The following is a 23,896-nucleotide window of genomic DNA, read 5'->3' as shown; positions in this document are numbered from 1 at the left end:
GCCAAATACCAGAGCACATGCCATCTCATTATTAGATGAATTTTTCTCACTTAATTTGATAAGAGATCAGAAACTATAGGGTTATATTGTGTTAGATTGAGAAATTGTGTACAAAGATTAAAAGATGCTCGACATGCATCAGAATCTTTATATCAGAGTTTTCAATTGATAATATGGTCAGCCTAACAATAAGCAATTCTTTACTTAGGATCTCTATCTCCCGTATTTCCACTGATAAAATATGGTAAACCTATGTATACCAATTTGTTTTCCGTGACCAACATACCACGGTCACTTTCCCTCGAATAGATGAGTTAACGGGAGCTTTATACATTATATTTTTTGTTCATAAATCCGTAGATAAAAATCTTGGTTACTTCAAGACAAAATGATATCGCATAATCCGCATTTGGAAGTTCCATTTATCAATGATGAAATATTAACAGTAGAAAGACGGAACGGGGGTCTTTTTGACCCTGCACGCTGTTTAAGCTTACATATCTCTGCTAAGAATAAACCAAACCACCTGGAATTTCTGGACTTTTCCTGAATTAGCAAGTTCTTATTGTATACCAAAGCTTCCTTTCGTTATCTTTTTTAACAACGAAGCTACGAGCGGATATACCTAGAAAGACTGAAGAGGGTCATAGTGACCCTTCCTTATATCCTAGCACATTATGTGGTAAATACTACTATCGTCGTCACAATTGATTTCTAAGTAGGTTATAATCCTTCTAAAAGTCTTTTTTGCATTTGATCTTGTGTGTGACCTTTCTTTTCCTCTCATTCTTATCTGCAAGTGTCGTCAGCAGGTGTGTCATTTTTGGTTTTTGTCAAGCATTCTTATCATATTATCCGTTAAATTGTTTATTCTGGGACGTAGAAAATTTGAATGCATGTAATCTTTTCAAACAGTTAGTTTAGAACATAATTTCCCAAACTTTTTGTTCCATCGCCCCCATCTTCAGATAAATTTTTCCCTCATCGCCCCCCAACTCAAGCGAACCCATAGGATCCTATATTATACCTGTGGTTTCTATCGCCCACCAGGAGGCGATATTGCCCACTTTGGGAAACTGGTTTAGAATGACGAGAAAATGTATATTTACTGAAAAAATACTCCAGGAGATGCAAAGATTAGATGAGAGAAACTCTGGAAGCAGTTATGATGAAAGTGCAGAAGAGCATAGATCTACCCTATGTCGAACTGTAGTGAAGAAAGTAGCGGTTCTGGTGAAGATTTAAATCAATATAAAATTATTTCTCGGGCGCGGTAGCTCAGGTTGATAAGATACTCGCCTAAAGTACCAAAGGATGTCTAGAGGTGTCGCGAGTTCGATACCCGGTTCGTCTTTGTCAGAAAACTTCCCTGACACAGGGGTACAACAGGCACGGTGACTTGACCGCAGAAAGTCCCCCATTGAGGAGTTAGTGCACCAACCTCTCGATGAGCATAGAAACAAGCTTGCCGTTCGGAAACCGCAATAAATTATATGTCCCGGTCTAATTAGCTCTCGTGTGCAGAAAATGACCGTGGTGTGACTCATTATAACTCGTTGAAGCCACAGAAACGATCTAAGAAACTGCAGCAGATGGGAGCATATGGAAAATCATAGAACCTTCCTCAACTTTAGGATGTCGAGGATCACAAAATATATTGAGAGAAAATCAAGGCCCCACATTTTATGCGTTCAAAAAACATAAATGAAAGTGTTCTGGGTTCATGGGGCCTTATTTTCTGCGACAAAATGATTCGACATATACAGAAGCTGAAGCCCATCGTCGTCTGAATGAAACTTCTTGGTCGGTTTCTTTGCTTGAACTGGATGCAATGATATCCATTATGCATGCAAGAGGTGCAAAAAACTTCCTACTGAATTCATTGTGGTCGTCGAGATTTGGGGTCCCCTATTTTTTCCCCAAACAATTACAAGACATTGTTTCAAAGAAATTTTGAAATTCATGCAATTCGATCTGAAATCTGAAAGGTCTGAAATATTAAAAACTGACCAATTTTCTCTTGCATGTTCACTATGGATTTCATTCATAGAATACAGTGCGACTTGCTACAAACCAGGGCCCAATCTAACTGTCGGCGAACAACTTCTACCATCAAAAGCAAGATGTCCATTTACACAGTATATCCCAAGTAAGCCAGATAAATTTCGGATAAAATTCTGGCTTCGTGCCTGCGTTGATTCCAAGTATATTCTGAATGGACAGAAAATCAGTTTCGATTACACTGGGGCAGATAACACCAGACCAGCAAATCAACTTGTCTATGAACATGTAATTCGATTAGCCAAACCTTATCTACGAGAACGTCGAAACAAAACAACAGATGATTATTTTACATCACTGAGATTATGTGCATTTTTGAAAAGGACAAGCTTGGTTGGGACCCTTCAAAAAGACTGTCGTGAGGTACCTCCAACTACTAAAACAGGAACACACATCTCTACTCGTCGATAGTATTCAAAACTGGAACTGATATTTTGATGACATCTTATCAGAGAAAAAAGATTAAAAATGTTCTAGTTCTGAGTTCACTTAATACTGATGTAACTATCAACGGAAACGTGAAAAAGACCCCCGAAACAGTGGCCTACAATAACGAAATTAAATATGGAGTCCACATCGTGGATCAAATGGTGCGATTATACACCAATAAGAATGGAAGTCGTCGCTGGCCAATGCATGTTTTCGGCAAAAAATTACGAACCTCAACAGATCCTTTTTCATGAGAGCGAAAGGGGAAACATTTGCGGGAAAAAAATGACGAAAATTCTGTGAAATTTTAATTTGACGAAATTGTAATATTTTATACCGCCCCTCAACAGATCCTTTTTCACGAGAGCGAAAAGGATATGTTACAGGGAAAAAATGACGAAAATTCTGTGAAATTTTAATTTGACGAAATTGTAATATTTTATACCGCCCCTCAACAGATCCTTTTTCACGAGAGCGAAAAGGATATGTTACAGGGAAAAAATGACGAAAATTCTGTGAAATTTTAATTTGACGGAATAGTAATATTTTATACCGCCCCTCAACAGATCCTTTTTCACGAGAGCGAAAAGGATATGTTACAGGGAAAAAATGACGAAAATTCTGTGAAATTTTAATTTGACTAAATTGTAATATTTTATACAGCCCCTCAACAGATCCTTTTTCATGAGAGCCAAAGGGAAATGTTTCCGGAAAAAAAAGAAAATTCTGTGAAATTTTAATTTTATGTAATATTTTATACCGCCCCTTAAGAGATTTGTTGGAAGAAGATATTTGGGTCATTGTATTTCAAATCATCCGGCAAAATGCCAAAATGACACCCATAATCTCAGATTACAATGATTTTTTTTTATTTGTTGCATTTACCATCCTTATTAACCGTGTGAAATATTATTTGCATATCTCTAAAACTTTTTGAGAAAAAAAAATGTTGAAATTTGTCAAAAACTGATGCAGATGACTTTTCCGAGGCTCAATTTTTAAGCGGCATTGTTTGGGAAAATAAATCATAACTTTTTCAATTTTCAATATATTCAAGTGAAATTTTCACTAAAGTGTTCACAAAAACATACAGAATATGAATAAAAACAATTAATACACTTACATTTCAAATTTACATGCAAAAAAATTATGTAAACTTTGTTTTTGTGGAATTTTTCGTTAGAAAAAATACAATTTTTCAAACGTATTTTTAGACCAGAGGCACAGCAGTTACCAAAACAACTTTTATTTTAAATTTCTCCTAAATATATGAAGTAAAATACTGGAGAAAAAAAAATAATGGTTTTTTGACCGTTAATATGTTTATTCTGGCTCGCAACACAAAATTCATCGAAATAAGACTGGATCGTTCCGATTTCAAATCATTCAACTAGATACTGAAATGCAACCCATCATCCCGGATTCCAATTATTATTTTTTATTTATTGCTTCTACCATGCTTGTTGACTATGCAAAGTTTCATGTACATATCTCAAATATTTTTTGAGAAAAAAAATGTTTTCTAACCTCATGAATGACGTCTCTTAGGCTAAACCCCATTCAAGCAATATTATTTGTGAAAATATATCATAAATTTGCAGATTTTCAATACATTCAAATGAAATTTCCACTAAAATGCTCACAAAAAAATGTAGATTATGACTAGGAAAGAAAATTTAAACAATTGCATTAAAAAATTAGATTGCAAAAAATCGTTGAAATTTAATTTTTGATTCTTTTTATAATAAAAACACGATGGCTCTCCTTTGCTTTTTCATTTACAAAAGCTCTCCTGCTTTTCGCACAGCATATTCAGTGACATTGAACTCTTCAGATTTTTTTCCGTGTTCCCCTTTCTTAAAGCAGGGGCCAGAGTTAAAATTTACAGTTTTCCCCTTGTTGTGATGGCTAAATTGAGTCTTATTTGTAATTAACTTTATTAAAATAATCATATTTGCTTTATGTTTAATATCTTCATTAAGTGTGCTTTGAGATTCATTTTCTGGTAATTGTTCTTCAATAACTTTACAAACATTTGATTTTAAAGTGTTACAAGCAGATTCAACTTTTCTTTTGGCATTGTTTGACTTGCACTGTGGAGCTACCCTATGAAGTTTAATTGGTGACTCTTCTATGTTCTGTAGAGATGAATTTATTTCTTTAAGAGCTTCTTGTTTAATAATTGACATTTTTCCAAGTTACTTCTCTACATTACTATCACTGTTCATCTCTTCACAGTATTCAGTTTCTTCACCTAATTTATTGTTGTTTATATTCACTGTCCCTACAGGCATGGCATATTTTTTGCCCTGGAATTGATTTTGTACAACCATTTATTTCATTTATACATGAAAAATACAAGTTTATTATCCTTAAACCTTTTGTTATTTTTTTCTTATGACATTTTAAAGGATTAAAGCATGCTTTCAGATATATTTCATACTTTGAGAAAAAAGCTCTATGATGCTTAAACACACAGTATATAAATGTTAAGAACTTGCTCCACTCCTCAATATTGATGTCCGATGGGGCCAATGATGTAATGGGTAACAGATTTTACACTTTTGCATAACACTTTTTATGACAGTCAGATCCAGTTTCTTTTCCAACACTATAAATTTCAAGTGCATTTTCTGAAATTTTACTCTGAATTCCAAACTGATATAAAATATTTAGCTCAAATGGAAATTGTGTTATCATAAGAAAAATTTGCTAACCCTGGAGTAGGCTACTTTATGGAGTACATTCTCTGTCTTCAGCAAGATCATAATTGAGACTTGCATCATTTGATGGGGGTGGGGGCAGTTTAGTTCTAACACTTTTGTTTTAGTTTTCGCAATAAAGCAGCAGCAGTGACTTTATCATCACCTGCTGGAATGATAAAGTCTTATAATTAAATAAGACACTAGCTGCCCTCTGAAGGACAAAGACCAGTGTGCCATAGTTTATATCTTCACAGAAGCTATTATTATTTTTTACAATCATCATCACAACAAGAAACATCTCATCTAATATATCACCACCAGGCATTATATACATTAGGTTTTAATTCTACTCTTCCATCTGCCTCAGCTACAAAAATCAGGTTGTATCTGATAATTATTTCATTCTTTGTGATTTGATGGCTCATATTCTGGCTTTTTATCAGCAATTTTAAATTATTTCTTAGGAAAAATCTATCTAGGTCTGTATCAGGGTTGGCAGGTTTTTGACACATGGCAGTTTTTGACGGTTTAAACCGCAGTTTAAACTGTCACGTCAAAAACCCTCCATCAAAAACCTTTGTCAAAAACCTCAAATATTGCTTTTCGATATAAAAATTCCCATTGAAAATGCACACGTTAATTGCATGTAATGTTTAAAGTGACTATGTTATACAAAGAATAAATATTTAATAAGATTCTAAAATAATTTTCTACTCCCGACAGAATTATTTTGGACAATATATGTTTTTTTTTTTCTTATAAAATTTGAATAAAGCATAACATGAGCATTGAATGGAAAACTGTGGAACGATTTGACACTCTTTGATTCAAGATGATTCTTGACCTTCCAAAATTTCTTCAACTGCTTATATATATGCATTGATATAAACTATCTGCTGTACTCTTTTTACAACAGATAAGTGTTTAAAAAAGTTTATTACATCATGTATGTAATGTTGATTTCTGTTATTATTAAATTATCTAGATAACCACTGATACTTAAAACAATACTCTTATTGCACATAACATTGAAATATATCTAGCGATCAAAATACTAAATTGTAGGACTAAAATGTCATTTAATTTGGCAATGCTAGCGTGTATATGTCAAACTTGGTTTATTCTTACTTTTGCACTATGATATGGTACATTTACTAGTATTTATAATGCAATGGTTTTCCAATTGAAGCTGTATTCAAACGTGCAAAACAAATGCTTTGGGTATCAAGTCTTGTTAGCTCTGCTTTGGTTGAAAATACTCTTTAAAGCTGTGTGAATTTATACACGCTGATCTAAGAAATTTTCAGGCGAAAATAAATGAGTTTAGTTAGTGCATTAACAGATGCTGCGTCAGAAATTGTATATGGAATAAAATTTTGGGCAGATCAGAAAATTTAAAATATCAAAATATATATATTTTCCTCAGTAATTATAATTCTGAATATAAAACCCTTTAATCTAAATAAAAGTAAGTATTTTGTTATTTAACATATCTATCAAGTTAACAAAAACTATTTGACATCATTGACAGTAAGATTTTGATAGTTTTAATACCGAGTTAGTTTCTGGGGTCAAAAACCTAACCCTGATGCCCTATCATACATATTTTGAATAAGCAGCTCTAATCCACTTAACAAATTGAACACAGGTAATGAGTAGCTTAGATAAATAAACCATAAAATTATATTTTATATGTTCTAGACTAGATATGTTGAAAAATTCAAAAGTGCAAATTATAATTAATATTTTGTTTTAATTATTGTAATAAATTAATGTTTAAAAATAAAACATTGTAATATGCCAAAAAGTAAGTTTTTCATTATGTTGTACACCTATTATGTTCAAAACATTATCAAAAGGCATTCATTTAGGTTTTTGACAGTTTTTGACGGTTTAAACCAGTTTTTGACAGTTTAAACCAGTTTTTGACACTTGTCATGTCAAAAACCAGTTTTTGACGTCAAAAACCCAACCCTGGTCTGTATTAAATATTGTAATGTAGATTTTTTTTCACACATGTATAACCATTTCATATTTATCATATATATTAAATACATGTTTATTAAAATATATACTGTAAAAATCAAAGTAATTAAAAAAAAATTAACACTGTTGTGGTAAAATAACTTTATAATTAAGCATGTTAAAAAACTTCAAAAAATTAATCTATATATATGAATAATATTATCTGGATTTATCAAATATAAAATAATTCTTTATGCAAAAATATATCAGATTGCAAAAGTTTGTCTTTGTTGCATCATAAGAAATATTTATAGATCAATTAAAAGTGAAATTAATTATTTGGAATTTGAACACTTCTAAGAATCTGAACATGAGGGTTTGATTTAAAAAATTATTTTATTCACCAAAAACCTTTTTTTTTTTTTCACCAACTCCCATTTGACACATTACATTAACATTTCTAATTATTTCATGAATTCATCTAATCCTAGAATTTTAAAATTTATCAATTGTTTTGAATTACTGTGCATTAACTACTCATGAAACTTAATTTAGTGAATACTGTAATAAATGTATAAGCATACATGAAAAATAAAATATAAATTTCTTTTTACTAAGCATGAATCATTATATTAAGTCAAAATATACAAATATAATTAATGTAGTCATATAAGTACAATTGTGTTTTGTTACTCAAATGTATTAACTGTCAAAATAATGTTTACTTTTCTACAGTTTTCGTAATATATTAATATGTGTATTCTTTATATTATGTTTTATTTTTTAGGAGTCAATTTTAAAAAAATTGAAAATTCATGCTGTGCATCCAAAAAAAAGTGTTTAAAAATAAAAAAAATAATAATTAATAAACAAATTAAATTTAAATGCCTTTTTTCCTCTAAGGTTTAAATTTTTTCTATTCATAATCTGCATTTTTTTTTGTGAGCATTTTAGTGGAAATTACATTTGAATGTATTGAAAGTCTGCAAATTTATGATATATTTTCACAAATAATATTGCTTGAATGGGGTTTAGCCTAAGAGACGTCATTCATGAGGTTAGAAAACATTTTTTTTCTCAAAAAATATTTGAGATATGTACATGAAACTTTGCATAGTCAACAAGCATGGTAGAAGCAATAAATAAAAAATAATAATTGGAATCCGGGATGATGGGTTGCATTTCAGTATCTAGTTGAATGATTTGAAATCGGAACGATCCATTCTTATTTCGATGAATTTTGTGTTGCGAGCCAGAATAAACATATTAACGGTCAAAAAACCATTATTTTTTTTTCTCCAGTATTTTACTTCATATATTTAGGAGAAATTTAAAATAAAAGTTGTTTTGGTAACTGCTGTGCCTCTGGTCTAAAAATACGTTTGAAAAATTGTATTTTTTCTAACGAAAAATTCCACAAAAACAAAGTTTACATAATTTTTTTGCATGTAAATTTGAAATGTAAGTGTATTAATTGTTTTTATTCATATTCTGTATGTTTTTGTGAACACTTTAGTGAAAATTTCACTTGAATATATTGAAAATTGAAAAAGTTATGATTTATTTTCCCAAACAATGCCGCTTAAAAATTGAGCCTCGGAAAAGTCATCTGCATCAGTTTTTGACAAATTTCAACATTTTTTTTTCTCAAAAAGTTTTAGAGATATGCAAATAATATTTCACACGGTTAATAAGGATGGTAAATGCAACAAATTAAAAAAAAATTATTGAAATCTGAGACTATGGGTGTCACGGCTGGGTGATTTGACATGGAATGACCCATTCCATACTTTGCCTGGATTGTGTGTAGGCATTGTATAGAATGCCTAGGCAAAGTATAGAATTAAACCGGTATTTCATACTTTGCCTGAAACGACCAGGCATTGTATAGAATGCCTGGATTTCATACTTTGCCGGTGTAACATATATATATATATATTTTTTTCTTTTTTTCTTTCTGTTTCCAGCTTGAGAAAAAAATTGAGATACGCCCTTTAGGCTTAGGAGGGCAGTATAGGCAGCCACTTAAGGAAATCAACAATTGGAGGTAGCAGATTTGTGGTCAGTGTAAGAAAATTAATTGCATACTCAGAAAAAAGGGAAAAAATGCATTCAAATGCTTTGAAGATTTTTCTGCACAGGGCATGCACTTCAAATTTCTAAGCATCCTTTACTGAAATTCCAAGTATAGAACATCACATTGCAGCTATGTCAAAATGTGAGCAACCCAAGTTGTGGTTTTCAGCACATAAAGTGGAAAAAGTGACCTGTGCTGAGCACTGAAAACTTAACCAGGCCTCCCTCACAAAAAAATTAGAAGTGGGGGGGGGGGACATAATCAGAGCACAGTAATAAAAAGCACTTTAGAACTTATTTAATTTTTAAAATATTTCAAAAATATAAATTTGTTATCGCACTGTTTTTAGTGTAAGAATGGGTCCAGTCAAAACAAAGAGACAGAAAGGATTTGGTAAAAAAAAAAAATTTTGGGCCAAAACAACATACTAGCAACAACAGATAACCCTTTTCTGTCTCTCCTCACAATACATTGCAACCTTTTTTTCAAGGAGTTGTTCACAGTTCGGTCTGTCAACTTTTCCTTGATGCACGGAAAATTATAAAAACATGCAAGTTTTTTAACACTTCTTATCTTATCCATTTCCAAATCAGTGTTTTTCTCCTGCCACTAATGTGATGTTACAACCATAGGTACAAGAATATTTTGATACATACATTACTTCTGTGTTCCTCCCCCCCCCCATTTTATACATTTTTTTCCACCAACTTAATGTAGAGGAGAAAAAGAGATTTGAACACCATTTCTTTTCTTTCATTTCCAAAATGGAGCAAAAGAATGCCACACTTGGCAACTTATTGAACTTATTGAAGTGGAAGAAAGTTCAAGAACAAGTTTTAAATTGTAGTCAGACAATGTTGGATTGAGATCTCAGTCCCCCACTTGCAATGTGTTAAGAATGGCACTCCTTCAAGACCACTTCCAAAAGCACAGCATAAAATGTGTAAATAACAAGGTCCAATGTAAATAAGTAAAGGTGACCCAGATGATTTTACGGCGCTGTTTATCTTTTTTTAAAGAGATTTTTATTTACATTTTAATGTTCAATACCAGGGTCATTGTTTTTGAAAATGAAGCACTTTTATTTTCAGTTTGTCAGATGATTTTACGGCGCTGTTTATCTTTTTTTAAAGAGATTTTTATTTACATTTTAATGTTCAATACCAGGGTCATTGTTTTTGAAAATGAAGCACTTTTATTTTCAGTTTGTCAGATGATTTTACGGCGCTGTTTATCTTTTTTTAAAGAGATTTTTATTTACATTTTAATGTTCAATACCAGGGTCATTGTTTTTGAAAATGAAGCACTTTTATTTTCAGTTTGTTGCAGAACTTTTTTTGTATACATTGTGTATGTCTCTTCATGTCATAAAACTGCAGAAGACATTTGAATGCTATTGGGTAGTATCAGATTGGAAAGATTAATAAACCAAATGGTTCACATAGACACCCAAATAACCTGAAAAATGATACAATTTCTGCCTTGGCAGAATCATTATAATTGCTATCTACTACATTTGTATTTGGCAATATTCGGATACATGTGCTCTATTCTCTCTCCATTTAGAAAACGTTACATGAATTTTGTTGACAGAATTTGGTAAAAAGTAATAAAGTAGGACAAAAGTAGGATATTTTACCAAGTCTAAGTCCTGCTTAACATAGAGGGATGAGCTTTTGACGTTGAAAAGTATGCTCTCGTATGTTATAAAGACTCTTTATAACTTGTTTTCAGCTCAAAAGCCCTTGATACTATTTGTACTTTTGCTGAATAATTTTCATTTAATTCTTGAGACTTGATGCTAAATTAACATGGAATTTTATGACTGACACATTCTCCCTCATTTTTTTTCAATTTTTTCTACTTCTGCAACTATTTTCCAATTTTGTAACTTCTCAGGGACTGTTTGACCTTTCCACAGTGGCAAACATCCCTGTCACTGATTTATTCTAAACATTTTTTTGATGCTAATTGATATTATGCAACCACAAAAACCTTCAAAACCACACATTGATTTTTCAAGAAATGAGGAAGAGAAGGCAATAAAAAATCGATATTTTACTGAAAATTATCTGCTTTTACACTACAGTCACAGTAACCAAAATATTTTCACAAAACCGTATAAGCTGCTGCTTTATATCCTAAAACTAATACCACTGTTCTCTACAAACAATTTAAGAGTTATTTGTGGTATTCAAAAGTAACAGAAAACAAGAACTCACTCAATGTTAAATCTGTTTTCCCATCAGTATTACACTTGCTCCATTGTGCCAAAGTATGTATCGGAACAAAATTTGCCTCATATTCACAGTTTGGATTGGATAAGACCCCACGAAGATGAGGTATGAGCTCAGTGGATCTACCACAGTATGGTCCAAGGAATAGACGTTTTTGATCATAATCATTAGCATGAAGATTATCCCATATCACAGGAGGTCTGTGTAATATTTCTGATAATTCTTGAATGGATTGAACAGTAATGAGTTTGGAAATCACTTTTGTTCCTGTTAAGAAAAATATCACCTTTTAGAGAAATGAAGATCAGTATATACATATATTTTTCAGTTATCTTCCAGGAAAACTTTATTATGTATTAAAATTTACAGTTAATTAAATCAACTACGCATAAAGTACATTGAAAAAAATTGACGGAACTGAGTTGTCAGTTTAAGAAAAAGAAGCATTCAAGAAATTAAAACACTCAATTCAAAAAACTATTGAAATTAAAAGAACATAGAGTCTCAAAAGTTTGAGGTCCCTCATTTTTTTTTAAATTCCTTATCAAAACCTCACCCTTTCTGCTTTTCACCAAATTTTTTGCTTCAATTTCATCTAATTTTTTCTACTAATAAGAGCAATTAAAAGAACAAAACAAAAGATAAAATTCATAAAAGAAAATAAGTTTAAAAAATTTGCGCTTCTAAATTTGGGTTTAAACAACACTGGTTTAGTCAAGTGGTTTAATTGAAAAATTGTTTTTTTAATCACATGAAAATGATGCAAATATATTGTTTCCCCTTGTAAAAAAAATTGTTTATTATACACGGTAAGAACATATTTAATATATATATATTTAATTCAATTCCTCAGATAATAAGTGAACAATCTTCATGTACATCTTTTTTTATCAATTTAAAAAAATCTTTTATGAAATCTTTTATCTAGCATACGCTGCTAAATGCCAATTTTTTTTGACATTCCTGTTGCCACTTATTTTTTGGTTATATATATAAGTGGTTTTTTTCCTTTCTTTTCTCGGTATTATTTATGTTGACAGATATGTATTGGATATTGTTTTGTGAGCTCACAAGCTTGCTTAGCCTCTAAATGTTTTATAACTGTGTTTTAAAAATCTTAAATAAAGGAAATATATATTTGTAACATATACAAAAGATATGTTCTTTATTAATCAAAACTTTTCATTCTTACATTTTCTAACCTTGGGGTACATTCTGATGGTTTATCTTTAGCAAGTTCATGAAACTCTATATGAATGTAATTTAATATCATTATAGGCCCGAGCCCTTACATTACAATTAAGCAGCAAAATAGGAAAATGAACATTGGTGGCGTACAGAAACATCAGATTAGATCAATGGGAGATAAACAAATACATTACAATGTATATCCAAAGAAAAAAAAATCAAAAACAAATAGAATTTTTCTTACATCAACATTTTAAGAGATTAAGAAAACCAGTCACTAAAGCAATATCTTTCAAGAAATTTACCAGTTCAAACATTGAAAAAAATTGTAGCTGTGACAGTGAAAATGCAATGCTCTCCAGTGCTTCACATGAGCAAAACGAGATCCAGAAATTTTTCCTCTAACATTTCACCCCATTACATTTGGCATCCGGTACGTTTTGCACCTGACATGTCATCTGCCCTGAACGTATGAGTGACCAGTTGTGTGTAAAATTGAATGTAGGAATGTGTTAGTTACTGTACAAATAACTAATGGCCTTATTCATGCAATGACTGTTAAACGGCAGATCGAATAACATGTGGGTGAATGCTATCGTGCATCTTAGAAAAAAATCGGTATTCTCGACTAACCAGTGAGCAGTTGTGACAAGGCCACTGCGTTTAACAAGTGATGCTGATGATCTTGATGCTGATTCGCCAATAAAGATCACGTTTCTTCTTTTTTTCTCTGCTGCTGCGAGTGTTTTTGAAAACAAGATGGAGGACGATCACGTTGGCTATTGCCGCAAGATGTTATTTATTTTTGTTATTGGTAGTTTTATTTTATTGAATAATATAACGCAGTGGTTCTCAACCTTTTTTAACTCGTGGAGCCCTTTTTAGTAAAGAAATTCTACGGTGGAGCCCTTTTTAGTAAAGAAATTCTACGGTGGAGCCCCGTAGGCCCATTTCTTAATTATTCATCGAAGTTACTGATTTATTTTTACTATTTAAAAATATTTATAATTAATTATATTTATATAATTTTTATATTATTTATTATTAATTTTTTTAATTTTACTGTTTTTTTTTTATTTTTCTCAAGTGGCAGCGGAGCCCCTGGAGAGTGCACAAGGAGCCCCAAGGTCTCCACGGGACACCAGTTGGGAACGGCTGATGTAACGAATTAGAGAAATTTCAAGAAACATGTTTGGGACATTGGTACAGCTCTTCATACGTTTCGACCGTCACAAGAAACATGCTCCATCGCATTTCTGGAAGATTGGAAGAATCTGATTGATACTCAAGCAGTTGATGAGGTATGTAAAGCTTTATTTAACAGTTATTTATTTCCGTTTTATAAAATTATTATATAAACAAATTGAAGTATCCAAAGTGTGATACATAATGTTGCTGAGTGGTCGCTGATTATTCCCTCAACCAAGGGAATCATCATTTGCAAGTGTATAATTACTATAAAAAATGTAGAAAAAATTACATTCCAAGAAAAAATTGTGCAACTTATTGATGGCATGATGGTTAATTTAAAGCAATTATAAAATCATTTGATTAATCCCACCCTTTATTTTTATGACCCAGTGTCGAGCATACAAATACTTTAATTTTCCTGAATGATTTTTTTCAATTTATGATTTTTAATTATAATTGTCCAATGTTTTATATGCAATGTGATGTCATAGGCTAAAATAACGTTTATGAGAAGTTTGAAAAAATTGGGTATGAATTTAATGATTTCATTTAATCAGTATATAAAATTAATAATTCATATGAATAGTAATTATGATTTCTTTAAACCTCACCTATCCGTGCATTAGATCACTAATAACATTGGACTACGAACAGATTGTATCAAAAAGCACCATTTATCTTTACATTGAGAAGGTGAGTTTGAAAAAAAATTATATCAAGAGTTATGCTCGAAATGCTATATGAATGCATACTCATATTGAGCATCCAGAAGTACATAATTTATATAGTTACCCACATTTTGCAGTTATACAAAATATATACTGTGCTGTGTAATATTCAAATACATAATGAAATTGCACAGCATAACTACAATATATACTGCTCCATCATGACACTAGCCATAGGAATAGGCATTAACAACAGAACCAAAAATTCGAAAAAACAGAAGAGAAATTATGTGCCATTTGAAATTTATAATGCTGCTCTCTGAAAAAAACCTCTAGAACAGTGTTTCTCAACCGGTGCTCCGCGGAGCGCTTGAGGCTCCTTGTGCACTCTCCAGGGACTCAGCAGCCGCTCGAAGAAAATAAAAACAGTAAAATTTAAAAAAAATAATTATAAACATTTTCAAATAGTAAAAACAAATCTAACGTTGATAAATAGGTAAAAAAATTGGCCTACGGGACTCTGCCATAGAATTTTTTTACTTAAAAGGGCTCCGCGAGTCAAAAAAAATTGAGAACCACTGCTCTAGAAATTTTAATCAGTGTTTATATGTTATTTTTTTCCTGTATTTTTGATACAGGAAAAAAATAACATTAAACAGTCTTCAATTCTTTTGTTTTCAATAGTTTAAAGTAAAATTTAATTACCAAATAAACAGAAAAAATTGAATGCAGACACTATGAAATAGAATTCAAGTTCCTAATATATGTATATACATATAAGAAAATATATTCAAAGTCCAGGAAATTAAATTTGAATGTCTTCATTATTATTAATATTACATATACAGCCGATGCGCTTATAACGTCCCCACAACGTTTTCTCGATTAATAATTGTTTTCATGTCCCCCACATCCTGGAGTAGGGTCCCTAGGCTGGGATCTTTGGCTTCTATAGTGCATTTATAGCATGAATAAAACTTTATGGTAACTGTCCCGGGACTGGAGCCTTGTCAGCCCCGCCCTTGTGGGGGCATGGACGGAGATACGGGGGGGGGGGGCAATGCCCCCAGCGTCAAAGGTAGAGTCAACTGATCTAATGTATATATGAATTGACATCATCATGCCCGCCCCCCCCCCAGACTTCCAAATCTATCTCCGCCTATGTGTGGAGGCCTATGGTCCCAATCATTCTCAATAAGATTTTTCGTTTAAAGCCTTTCCCAGGATAGTTTATGAAAAATTTTATAGGCGGGACGGATCCACTGTTTATATATATTTTTGGTAATTCAGCGTCAGCAAAATTAACTTTGAATTGCCTCAAAACATTATGCATTTCAGATTCATGGAACTATCAAGTACCCAAGAAAAAAACCGAAAAAAGGAATTTGAATTCCGCAAAAGAAATTACCAAAAAAAATAATTTCAAGTCTGTGAAATTGTACAGTCGAATCCTGTTATAACGAACGCCAAGAGACCGGAGAAATCACCGAAATTTCGTTATGAGGTAATTTGAGGTTTTTGCAGTGCTCCTATGCAAACTTAGCTGGGGGATGAGAAAAGTATTCATTAAAACGAGATTTTCGCTATAACAGTATGTGTTAAAATGGGATTCAACTGCATTAGAATTGTCAAAAATACTGAAAAAACAATTTTTTTTAGTCCGCAAATCAGACTCTGAATTACCAAGAGAAAGAAGAAAAAAATGAAATAAATTCGGAGCACGAATAAAATTAGAATTTTCGAAAAATACCCCAAAGAAATCAAAGTCCACGAAATAAACATTAAAGAAAAGTGGAAAAAAAGAAGTCAGAAAACACACTAATTGCGCATGCGTTAACATGCCTGTCATTTTGTAACAGCCCAAATAGCAGTGGCTACATTTTCACGAAAAAACCGGCTGCTAACCGGTCTGTGAAGCGCTGAGAATACAGTTTTCCAAATAACCATAGTTTTGGCAGGCGCTTGCATGTTAACAGTGAGCCGTCGGTGAATATGGCCATAAGTGAGTGACAGAATGATTGACCATGTGAGTGACCGTATCTGTGAGTGTGCAACTGACTGAGTGACCATATGAGTGACCGTATCTGTGCGTGTGCAACTGACTGAGTGACCATATGAGTGTCCAAGTGAGTGATTGACCACATGAATAACCAAATGAGTGACAGTGATTGACCATATGAGTGATGGTATGAGGGTTCAAGTAAGTGCTTGATCATATGAGGATACAAGCGAGTTACTGACTGATTGACCGAATGAGTGACCAAGTGAATGCTTGTATGAGTATTCAAGTGAGTGCTGCTTGTATGAGTTCCAAAGTGAGTGACTGATTGATTGACCTTATGAATTACCAACTAACTGATTGACCAAGTGATTCACTGTATAAGTGACTGAGTGATTGACCGTATGCATGATCAAGTGATTGACCATATGTGTGATCAAGTGATTGACCACATGAGTGACAGAGTGAATGTCCATATCAGTGAAAGTGATTGATATTTAGTATAGTCTATTTGCCACTTTTATCTGGCAAATTAAAGTGTTAACACATTGCATACTTGGCACACGGAAATAGAACGTTACTTATACATCAAAGTTTTTCAACTGGTGTGCCCTGAGAGATTTGTCGGTGTGCTGTAAAAATGTGTAACAGCTAATTCAAATATAACATAATAGGAAAAGTTAAATGAAAGAAGGTAGCTATTGAAATATTGGCTATAGATATAACAGGGTGTCTACCCAAAGTAAAATTTGATGACTTTTCTCTGACCTTTTCTCATTCGCAGGGCTCCCACTCAAAAAATTAAAAAAAGTAAGATGGGGTACCCCCCCTTAGACAAAATAGTCATGGCATAATAAAAAAAATTCCCAGAATTTTTTCTTTTTTTTGAAAAATTAAAAAAACATTTTTACATACAATAAAAATTCAGAAGAAAATTGAACGTACAACATAATTTTGAACAATGAATCTTAGTTACTGTTCAAGACCATGAAGTAGTAAATACAAAATTATTTTTTTCAACCAGGCAGAAGCTCTTAACGACTACTCTACTCGTAGAACCCTCAAACTAAGCAAATGAAAAATTACTAAACCACCAAATGGTCCACATATACCCCGCCCCTAGAAAACCTTAAAAAAATACAATTTTTGCTTTGGCAGAATCATTAATTGCAATCTACTACATTTGGATTATTTAGCATTATGTCCATGATTTCCTTCTTAATTAAAATCAATTATACAAATTTTGTTGATAGGATTTGGTTAAAAAAAAAGTAGGAAAAAAGTGGGACATTTTACCGAACAGTAGGATGAGTGGCAGCCCTACATTCGACAATATGAGCCATGCTGGAATTTTTTTTTACATCAGTTGTTCCTAAACTGTGAGTAGCGACCACCCAGGGGTTTAATAAAATAGAGGGTCTTATTTAAATTTTCATTCAAATTCTTAAAACTTTTAAATTTAGAGTTGAATTAAATACAATGCCCCATAGAAACTGGACCCTAAGGGCTCAAGCCACGTAAGCCTCCCCCTCCCCGAAAAAGCATAAGTGGATACAGATTGTTTCCCTAATAAGGTGGGGGAACTAATGTCCAGCTTCTGCTCTTCTACCTATGCCAATACTTTTTTGATCGGGGATCATCTTCATTGCCCACCCCCCATATCCCCAATCTTGACTTCAACCAACTTCGCGAAATCGCCTAAGCCCTGAGGTTATCATGAATACTCAATGCAATCCATTCCTGCATACACCCTTGCAAATAATATATACGGACGTCTGAAAACCCTAGACCCCACCCCTCATCAATGTTTTTGTTGTATCAGAGTATCTTTGCCACCTACGACAAAACTTTCCAAAGCAAGCTCCATGGACGCACCTGCGCTCATTCAAAATATGTCCTGCGAATACAAAACTACTGAACACACTATTCATAGATATTAAGCCATGTGCACAACAGCAGCCTTGCGACGCATAGCAATAGTGGGCTCAAAACAGAGTAAAAGACCCGAACGAAATTGAATGGAGCAAGGTGTGATTGATCGACGCCAACTGTCCAAATTGGCAGTTCACCATTGGAATCGACACGCATCGTCAGACAGCAATGTGCATAAGAAGAAAACGCCATCTTAATAGAATGTGCACGAATGAGCCCATTTCTTTACTGATTGCATTACGGCATGCAGACAAAACGTGTTGACAGGAAAATAAGCAAATGAAAATAATGTTTCTTATATGTGAGAGCTGAAAGCATTGTGTAAGGATACAAACATAGTCCAACCGAATTTCCAATTAGGAGGGAAGCACAGTAGAGGGCTGATCCCAAATCCAGGGACTCTAAATGAGAATTCTCATTTTTGTTTTTTCACACTATAAATTCACCAAAGATCTCAGCTTAGGGGCCCTACTGTAAGATGTGGGGCCACTAGACTAGTGTTTCTCAACCTTTTGGATCCCGCGGTCTGGGCATATACAATAGTAATGGTAAATAAATAGGTAAAACCTCCCTGAAACAATAAACCACTCACAGCCGGTTTGGCTGATGACAGGGACCGGCTGTTTAGAAACACTGCACTAGACAAACCAAGGGCCCTTCCAAAAGACGGATGTCACATATTTCTTTTCCTATTCAAATTTTTCGAAGTCCAATATTAGACGCTTTTGTTATTTGCTGTATCGTCATGTCTAGGTGTCAGTCTAGATCGCAAGGTTTTCACCCCAGGGCCGTCATTTCAACTTTTTCCGGGGGGGGGGGGGGGCAAAGCACTTGTACTCAATGTATGTATATATACCATTTTTAGTGTATTTTCGAAAGCGGGGGGGGGGGGGGGTTGATGTTCCCCCATGCCCCCCCCCTAAATGACGGGCCTGGTTTTCACTGTATTCCAGTGGTTCTCTTTTGTCAGCTGCCTACCTTGCGTAATTCATCTGTGGCTTCCCAAAAAGTTTGGCAGATATTTTCACCATATAAAACAACAACTTCAAACATAAATAGGTGCACAAATCAATATTTTCAGCTCGCCACAACATGCCTAGGAGCAGCGACACACTTTTGGAAACACTGTGGTACTTAAACAAGTCTGATGTCGATGTTCTCTTGCATGCTTTCATTCTGTTACATGTGTATACTGTACGATTTCATCATTCGCTATAGCTAGTCTAACGATCGACAAGAAAAAAATATAAAAAAATGGATGATAATTTTTTAAAAATTTCATCCTTCGCGGGGAAAACAAATTTGTGTCCTTTTACCTGGCCCCCACAAGGATGGGGTTGACAGGGCTACAGCCCTAAGGCCTGGGACAATCACCATCATTGTTTTTCATGCTATAAAATGACTACAGAGCCCCACCCAGTGAAAACTCTAGCTTGCAGACCCCCCAAAGATCCAAAAGCCCTGCTCCACCATATGGGGGGAAAGGTCATGTCCTTTCTATGGAAAACCAATATTGTTCCCAAGAGGAGTCCCTAATGCTGTGTTCTATTACAATCCCCCCCTCCTAGGAATTATCAAGTAATCTTGAGAACACTGCTTTGGGGGGGAATATACAAATGTTGAAAGATCCGGACAAGCAAAGAAAGAAAAGTTATTTTTTGTTCATCCAGTCTCAATAGTTTTTTTGCCTCACCCATATAATATCTACCCAATGTAGGGTGGCTACACATTGATATTGTTTTTTTCTGTTGCAACTCACCCATCCATCCCTCCCGGGCAAAAAAAGTGGGAATAAAACCTGAGAGAGAAGAAAAAATTGTGAATGCCACAGCTTCTCCAAAGCCTAGATTTTAGGGGAAAAAATGTGAAAATTTGACTTTTTCAGGACTTCCATGACATTTTTCTCATTCCGGGACTTTGTGATTTTTCCATGATGGTAGACACCCTGCTTGGTGGTTCATAAGTTCATTCCATGTTTCTGAAACTAAAGCAAATTTATCAGAATATTATTGATTTGCTCTAGTGGATTTTACATCAAACCTCAGTATTTCATGATTTCACTGAATCTATTTTTACCCACAGTCTCTGTGAAAATTGGTGACCCCCATGTTTTAGACCACAGATCACCAACAGAAGTAGATTCTGCTCCAAGAGCTCCTCTGAGGTAGATAACAGTGATAAAAGCATCTAGTTCAAGAAAAAACCTCCAAAATCATCTGTTTTAAGTACTCTCTTAGTCTCTGACACTGTGCATTCATGGATGTTTCAACATATGCTCATTGAAGAAGAGTCTCCAAGCACTAATGCAGCTGTCATCTTGTATTTCTTTTAGTGTAATAAGATAGAATTTGTGAATCCTTCAAAATGTTCTGTTTTTGACGCCGACCAGTCCACTCAATTTGACCATCTTTCCTCAAAAGCTGATTGCCAGTTTGAAAATGTTCATAATCATCTGAGACATAGACATGTTGTTGTCTACAACTTCGATGTCCACGAGGTTGATCTCATCTTCCTTCCTTAATCGTGTATGCTGCTAAGTGGGTGTTTTCATCGGCAACATTCAGAGTATCATTTAAAGGAAAGATTTACTCAAAAATCGGGTGGAAAGAAAAGAGAAAAATGCTCAATAACCCACAGGGGAAAAAAAATCTATGCAACTAAAAAATTTTCATATTTATTATCAACAATTTTCATTTAAATTTTGAAAATCATATTTTCTTATCATTAATCTAAATCATTACTGGAAAAGAGGAGGCCATAATAAAAAAGAAGGGCATGTTCTCTCAACAGAAAAGATTTGTAGATTGCACAAAAATCTTACCTTAGTCACAGCTAGCATCATTGGAAATTTCGTCCGAAGAAGAGTCTTTGATTTTGAATAATGAATTCATCTTCACTTTTTTTCTGCATTTTGCTCTTCTGTATCTTCCTCTACATCGAAGACATTTTCCGATATTTTATTGAGAGTTACAAGTATTTGTTGGCATTCCATCTCCTGATAATTCAGCATGATTTCCCCTCTCACTTTCACACCGAGACAAGGACGCAGGAACATATATGCTTGAGTAACACTTTGAGATGCTGACTGGCTGTGTTGGTTAATAATGCATATATCTGACTCCAGTCTAATTATAAGATGACTTGTCAACAATTACAACATGAATTTATTTACAAAAATTCACAACGCGAAAAGACATAGACATGTTATATACACTGACATGCAACAACTCTGTATATATTTTTTCTTCTGGTCGGTTGGCACGTGTAATGTAAGTATTCACTCTTAACGCCAAGCAAGCGTTGGCGAAACTCCCCCACAATGCCACTCAAATTCTCTCAACCCCCAATAGATAATTAATTTAAAGTACACTTCTAAATATAACTAAGTTTTGTTTTTTTAAATTCTAAATACAGGGCGTCCATAATTAAAAGACCTTATTTTTAAATAGCCTACAGACGAAACAAGTCTTCAGAAAATTGTGAAATTTTGTGGAGGACTTGTAATGAAAATTTGTTTCAGGGGTAAAAAATTAGTTGCACATGTTGCCACCAGAGGGCATTTCACTTTGAATACCTGTAGTGAACATGTAAATTCATGTGATGCCATGCAGCAGTTGTTATAAAACCTAGAAACATAAACAGAGACCTTATTTCTCAATGTGTTTGCTGCTCACAATGACGATAAGTTTGTGAGATCACGCTTTCTAGGTCAAATTGTTTTACCAAAACCGCAATTTCACAGTAACTGCTCTATGGAAATATCAGACTTGGAAGAGGATTCAAAAAGGTCCAATTATATTCTGAAGGTTTTTAACATTCATAACGAAATTTGAAACCACAGGGTTGTTGGCTGTTCGTCCTGGAAGAGGAAGGAAACTTGTTTCTGTAGACGCCTTACAGGAGGTTTCACTTCAGGTGGAAGAGGACAGAGCTTCAAATTCTTGTAGTTTCAGGCATGTAGCACGGGCATTGTATAGGCCATGTTCAACTGTCTATAAGATCATGCGGAATATCCTCCGATATTATCCATAAAAACTTGCGCTTGTGCAGCAGTTGCTTCTACATGATTATGAGGCTCGACTACAGTTCTAACTGGTGTCTAGCTCACGTTCACGAGGATTCAGAATGGCCTTGGAATATCCTCTGAACAGACAAAGCACATTTTCACTTTGATGGTGCAGTCAATATTCACAACTGCTGAATTTTAGAACCAGAAAATTTACACGCTGTCTTAGAGGTTCCGTTGCATTCACCAAAAGTGACTGTATGGTGTGGATTTACTGCATAATTTATTCTCTGTCCCTACTTTTACAAGGAGTTACATTCTACAGGTTCAGTGACATGTTCGATAACCAAGAAGAGAAATACATTACTGTTACAGAATGAAAGAATTTTTACGGCTCTGCAAGCATGTCACTGTTACAGAATGAAAGAATTTTTACGGCTCTGCAAGCATGTCACTGCCTTGCACACAATCTTTATGCAAGACGGAGCTCCTTCACACATTGCAGTGTGTGTTAAGAATTTTCTTGAAACACACTCCAAGGAAGAACATGTCATCAGCCGCCACTTCCCTAATCTATGGCCTCCGCGATCCATGCGGTTTTTGGCTTTGAGTGCATTTGAAATGTCTGGTAAGTGGTGACGATCCAAGAACTTTACCCGACTTTAAAGGCGCATTTCACGCCACACGCTGAAAATTTCCCCACACGCACTCCGGTCAGTTGTGGAACATGCCATCTTATGATTTCACATGGTATCTGAAAATCATGGCCAACATGTGGAACATGTTTTGTTGCAGTAACAATTATAAAAGTGTTTAACAATTGTTAAAATTGTAAACGTTCGCCTAAATGTGATATTTCTTAATATTGATACATCTCTTCCAATGAAACGGCAGTGTAAGGTGAGTGGCATATAAATCTGTTTGAAGTATCAAATTTTCCATCAATGACACTGAAAAGAATAGGAACATCGAGATGGGTGATACATCCGGCATTGATAAAATTTCCCGAGATGGTGCCACTTCTTCCTTGAAATCTGGTATTCGAGTTTCGGTTCTTGGTTTTTTATCAAACCATCTCCGAGGAAATCTCCAAAATTAGCATAGCCGGTCAATTTGTCGCACTCAACTTGTAACGTTGTAGTTAAGCTACGTTCCTGTGATCCAAAGCTCTAACAATTCAACAGGCAATAAACGAACTAGGCAAGTTCCAGATCAAAACATTTATTATTACAAGTACTTAGTTCCGGCGCATCAGGAAAACTATGACGTCATTCCTGTTGATCTGCATATCGTAACACAATAGGGATTATTTTGGATATTCTGCATTTCTGGTTGGCAATAGTTCGATAACCGTGAATACAGCTGGCTGGACTTTACCCACGATATCGGTAAGGCTATTGAGGGTGAGACCAAGACAATGAATTGTACATAATCAGCG

The 23,896-nt window shown here is 34.0% G+C and overlaps 1 protein-coding gene across 12 annotated transcripts in view; it reads right to left on the bottom strand.

The window, feature by feature from the left end:
* The window catches only part of Oga (O-GlcNAcase), a 338,350-nt gene that overhangs the window by 190,426 nt on the left and 124,028 nt on the right, over window positions 1-23,896 (bottom strand). For 9 of the 12 annotated variants that reach the window (XM_089239539.1, XM_089239538.1, XM_089239540.1 and 6 more), the window contains one exon: window positions 11,460-11,741. The exons of the other annotated variants lie outside the window; for them this stretch is intronic. In XM_089239539.1, coding sequence (XP_089095665.1) covers window positions 11,460-11,741 — 282 coding nt within the window. The remainder of the gene's footprint in view (window positions 1-11,459; window positions 11,742-23,896) is intronic. 12 annotated transcript variants of the gene reach the window in all.

The sequence above is a fragment of the Pholcus phalangioides genome, unplaced genomic scaffold (assembly GCF_987345545.1).
Source record: "Pholcus phalangioides strain wild (caught in Gottingen) unplaced genomic scaffold, Ppha-v1.0 ptg000011l_1, whole genome shotgun sequence".
Lineage (NCBI taxonomy): Eukaryota > Metazoa > Arthropoda > Arachnida > Araneae > Pholcidae > Pholcus > Pholcus phalangioides.
This window is presented reverse-complemented; position numbering and strand designations above follow the sequence as displayed.